At 36.9% G+C, this 5,363-nt stretch overlaps 1 protein-coding gene across 2 annotated transcripts in view; it reads left to right on the top strand.

The window, feature by feature from the left end:
- LOC107664200 (protein-methionine sulfoxide oxidase mical1-like) overlaps positions 1-5,363 on the top strand; it is a 45,414-nt gene that overhangs the window by 35,631 nt on the left and 4,420 nt on the right. For both annotated transcript variants that reach the window (XM_016454696.1, XM_016454697.1), the window contains exons 18-21: positions 1,261-1,981; positions 3,470-3,585; positions 4,152-4,259; positions 4,699-4,792. In XM_016454696.1, the coding sequence (XP_016310182.1) occupies positions 1,261-1,981; positions 3,470-3,585; positions 4,152-4,259; positions 4,699-4,792 (1,039 nt within the window). The remainder of the gene's footprint in view (positions 1-1,260; positions 1,982-3,469; positions 3,586-4,151; positions 4,260-4,698; positions 4,793-5,363) is intronic.

Below are 5,363 nucleotides of genomic sequence, written 5' to 3'. Positions count from 1 at the left end.
TCTGAAAGCTGAATAAATAAGCTTTCCATTAATGTATGGTTTGTTAGGATAGGTTTGTTAGATATTTGGCCGAGATACGACTATTTGAAAATCTGGAATCCGAGGGTGCAAAAAAATCTAAATACTGAGAAAATCTCCTTTAAAGTTGTCCAAATGAAGTTCTTAGCAATGCATATTACTAATCAAAAATTAAGTTTTGATATATTTACGGTAGGAAATTTACAAAATATTTTCATGGAACATGATCTTTACTTAATATGCTAATGATTTTTGGCATAAAATAAAAATCGATAATTTTGACCCATACAATGTTTTTTTGGCTATTGCTACAAATATACCACAGCGACTTAAGACTGGTTTTGTTGTCCAGGGTCACATATGTCATTAGAGTTATTAGTTTAGAATCAAACTGATCACATTGTTTTTGATTAATCAAAGACTCTTGAAAAAATGTATTACAAATGTTTACACAAAAATATTAATGGGGAAGTCGTGGCCTAATGTTTAGAGAGTCGGACTCATAACCCAAAGGTTGTGGGTCGAGTCTCGTACCGGCAGGGATTGTAGGTGGGGGGAGTGAATGTACAGCGCCCTCTCCCACCTTCAATACCACGACTGAGGTGCCCTTGAGCAAGGCACCGAACCCCAACTGCTCCCCGGGCGCCACAGCATAAATGGCTGCCCACTGCTCCGGGTGTGTGTTCACGGTGTGTGTGTGTTCACTGCTGTGTGTGTGCACTTTGGATGGGTAAATGCAGAGCACTAATTCCGAGTATGGGTCACCATACTTGGCCACATGTCACGTCACTTTTTACTTAAGCAGCACAACTGCTTTCAACATTGATAATAAGAGATGTTTCTTGAGCAGCAAATCAGTATATTAGAATGATTTCTGAAGGATAATGTGACACTGAAGACCGGAGTAATGATGCTGAAAATTCAGCTTTGCATCACAAATATAAATTAATTCTTTTAATATATTCACACAGAGACCAATTATTTTTAACTGCAATAATATTTCACAATTTCACTGTTTTTATTGTATTTTTGATCAAATAAATGCAGTCTTGATGAGCATAAGAGACTTTCAAAATATTTAAAAATCATACCGACCGCAAACTTTTGAACAGTAGTACATATGGATTGTATTTTGACACATTTCTGTCTTAAAACCGTTTCGCAGTGTAACAGTTCACGCACTTGCACAAAATATGTCTGTTCCAAAATATCATGATAATGTTATGTTTTTCAATTTTCTAGAATCAAATCGAAAATAGCCTTAATGAGGAGGATGATAAGGAGAAAAATGGTGAAACAGTGGAAATTTCATCCCCACCTCCACACGTCTCTGTAAGACGGAAGGGCTCATACAAGATCTCCGTTGACCCTGACTTTGAAGAATCGAATGAGTGTCTCACTCCCACAGAGCAAGAAGACCAACCGCCATCAGAGCTCTATCCAGAGAGCACAGGCATCGAGAACCAACAAAATAACAGCAGTCCGTCCGTTCCAGTGCCGGCCCCTCGACCGTCCAGAGCTCCGCTCCCAAAACCTCGCACTGTCCATAACGTGGTGCCTCAAGCCTCAAATACCCCCGAGGAACCAGAGCAGAACCAAGAGGAAACTCCGGAATCCAAATCCAAACCGTCGCTGCGTAAGCTTCAGCTGAGCCAAGAGGAGAAGGCCGACCGGCTCAGCCAGGATTCAGACTCGGAGACGCCCGCCTCGTCTTCTGCCGCCTCCACCTCCTCTTCCTCCAAGCAGCAGGAAGGAGGCGAGGAGGAGGGCTACTGGAGCGGAGGCACCGCGACCGGGATGAGCTTGCGGGACCAGCGCAACCGGCGCTGCATGAGAAGGAAGAATGAACCGCCACCTTCTGCACACTCGCAACACGGAAAGATGCGCTCCAAGTTTTCCCCATGGAATCTCTCTTCACCTCGACTACAGCAGCGCTTCAGCGTCCTCAGAGTCGCACCTTCAGGTTAGGAGTCAACATTTTTGGTAGTCAACTTTATTTAGATAGTGCTTTATACAATACACTTTCTATTAAAGTGCCCCTATTATGGGTAATGAAAGGTGCATATTTTGGTTTTGGGAGTCCCCAACAACAGGTTGACATGCATGCAAGGTCAAAAAACACTTTCATTGTCTTATAATATGCATTTATTTTTACCTTACTTACTCAACGACTCCCAAACGATTCATTCAACGATTCATTTTTCCAAACCCCTCCTTTGCGTCACGCTAATCTGCGGTGATTGGTCGGATTGGTCTCATTTTCATTTAATCATGCCTGTAATTCCTGATACAGCAGCGTTTGTGAGTGCAGTGCTGCTTTGTTTACAGCGTTACCGGGGAAACCGCTATTTTTACCGCTCCAAAAGCGGCACCTGGTGGCAAAGAATGAATTGGCATTTTCATTCAGTCCAACGTGAAAAGACCAACAAGTGGGCGGGCAATATGCTAATGTTTCATGTTGACGTCAACACGAAACGGCTTGGGATTTGTTTTAAAAAACAACTCGTTTCAATGATTCAGAGTCGACTCTTTCTTTTGAGGGACAATAACTTAATGCACGGTGCGCTTTCAGATTTAAAACTTTGCAGGATGTTTTCATTCACTTAGAGCTGTGTTACACACTGCATGAAAAGTAATTTTCAAAAATGTAATTTACAATTCTGTTAACAGACTTCTGTTAAAATAGCAAACTTCTTCAAATATGAGACAAATTCAAATGTTTGTCAATTGTTATTTTACTGTAAAATAAAAATAGTATTTAATAAAATAATATAATAAATAATAATAATAGTTACAGCACAACTGTACTATACAATGCTAATATTTATTGCTGTCTTAATTTCATCATTTTCAAACCATCAAGCTTTAATTTAGGTGGAAAACTGCTGAAAGCAGCAGCTGGTAGACTGATCAAAAGAGTAGTTCTTTGATGAGAAAATGAAAGAAAAAACAAAAAATGAAAAATCTGTCATTATTTATTCATCCTCAACTAAATCCTGTTCCAAATTAGTAGTATGAGTTTCTTTCTTCTGTTGAACACAAAAAAAGGTTGTGAAGAATAGCTGGTACCCATTGACTTTCATTGTATTTTTAAGTCAATGGCTACCAGCAACTGTTTGGCTACCAACATTGTTTACATTTAGTCATTTAGTATGTTTAGAATGCCTTGTGTGCAACAGAAGAAAGAAACTCGTACAGGTTTGGAAACAACTTGAGGCTGAGTAAATGATGACGAAATTTTAATTTTTTGGGTCAATTATGAAACAAATTCAATTCAGCTATAAAGCAGCTCTACAGATGACAATAATGTTTAGGTTTTGTTCTCATTCAGTGTCAGTGAAGCCAAATCGAAAATATTACTGAGTATTATGTGTACAAATATCTTTTAGTACTGAACGTCTCTAGGTTAAGATAAATGTTTAGCAGCTGATTTTGCTATGATTTTCATTAGGACAAGCTCAGCCAGACCATTATGTATCAGAAGACGATAATGAAGAAGGTGTTGACGATGATGAAGAGGAGAATGAAGAGGATCTTCAAGGAGAAGACCATTATTTGGATTGCAAGGTGAGATTATGTTCAAATGAGTATTTTAACACTTGGTCCGTAGCTTATTTTGGCTGAGGAACGGCCCTAGATTTGGTCAGAAGGCCACATTTCTATGCATGACATTTTCTACAAACAAGGAGAATATGCAGTTATTTTGGTGATACTTGAGCATGACCGCCCAGAATAGAACTTGATTATGATGCCATTTCATGAACAAAGGCTGCATGATTTAGGGAAAATATTTGATCAAAATTTGGATTGGGATTTAAAATGTAAAACCTTCCACCTTTGCTATGCTTGTTTGTAAGGCTGCACAATTTGGCCAAACATTTTGTGATTGTGATTATTATTATTAAATGCAGATATTAAGCAAAATAATAAGCATTAATATTGTAACATTTCACTGTAAAATAAAAACTACTACTAATAAAAAAATCATATTTATGGCTTTCTTAATTTTCAAACTATCAAGCTTTTATTTTGGGGGGAAAAACACTAGATCATGTGATCATGTTTTATGGTAGACTGATTAAAAGCTGCTCTCTAGGATGTTGTTGACTCGGGATTGTGTTTTCTGTGTTCAGGGGGCTGATTTTGAGATTTCTGAGTCAGAGAAACACGACCTAAAGAGGATGAAAACTCTGGAGCGTCAAGCAAGGATGAGTGAAATCCAGCGCTTCCACAAAGCTCAGGTGAGCAAGATCACACTCCTCAAAGACCACAGAAGAAGTCTGAACCGTGTAGATTGTTTCCCATAACTGTAATAAACATATGCAGGTTAAATAAAAGGTAACACTTTAAAGTAAGGTCCCATTAGTAAACGTTAACTAATGTATTACATAACATTAACATTAAAGTACAACTGTTCCTTGCTTATGTTGTTTCAGGTCCATTAAATAATTTTAATTGATGCAACTTTTGATTTTAAGAATTATTAGCAAATGTTGACCTTAACTAAGATTAAGAAATGCCTTCGAAGTATTTTTCATTGTTGGTTCATGTTAACTATTGTAGTTAACAAATGGAGCCTTATTGTTTTACCAATAAAAGAAACATTAGCATCGAGTTCTATCAAGTATCTGATTTTCATTCTTATTTGGTCATGCTGTCCTGGTTCCGCCGCCCCCGCAGACGATTCAGAGAAGGCTGGAAGAGATAGAAGTGACCTTTAAAGAGCTGGAGTTGAAAGGAGTGGAGCTGGAGAGAGCTTTGAGAGGAGAGGCTGGTATGACATCTCATCCATCTACAGAAAACCACATTCACTGCTAATGATTTCACTTCATCATATTCTACAGCAGTCAGACTGGGCGCTAGATTCTCACTGAAACACTTCGAACTTGTTAACCCTCATAGCACTGGTAGTCACTGAGACGTCTATTAAATATAAATTTAAAGAAATTCATATGCCAGCAAAAAATGTAACAAATGAATTTGGATTGAATTACAATAAGTCCATCGGTCTATTAATATAAACTCATGACAACTTAATGTGTAATAATAATAATAATTATTATTATTATTATGATTAATTTTATTATTTCAATCTAGCTATTGCTGCACATGGTCGAACAAATTAAATCAAATAAATGTATTAATTTAATTTCTATAATAAATTATATAATATTAAATATGTCTGATTCGTTTAAATTATTCAATATTAATAATAAATTAGAAACAACTATTTTTTTTATTTCTAAATAATTAATTTCAGTCATTTTTATTATTGAAATACAGAGTTTCGTATCATGATATGATTATTATATTTTCTTTATGTAGTCAAGTATTGAATTTGAAAT

The sequence above is a fragment of the Sinocyclocheilus anshuiensis genome, unplaced genomic scaffold (genome assembly GCF_001515605.1).
Source record: "Sinocyclocheilus anshuiensis isolate Anshui unplaced genomic scaffold, SAMN03320099.WGS_v1.1 scaffold67, whole genome shotgun sequence".
Taxonomy (NCBI): Eukaryota; Metazoa; Chordata; class Actinopteri; order Cypriniformes; family Cyprinidae; genus Sinocyclocheilus; species Sinocyclocheilus anshuiensis.
The sequence above is the reverse complement of the archived record's forward strand: the minus strand, read 5'-3'. Positions and strand labels throughout refer to the sequence as shown.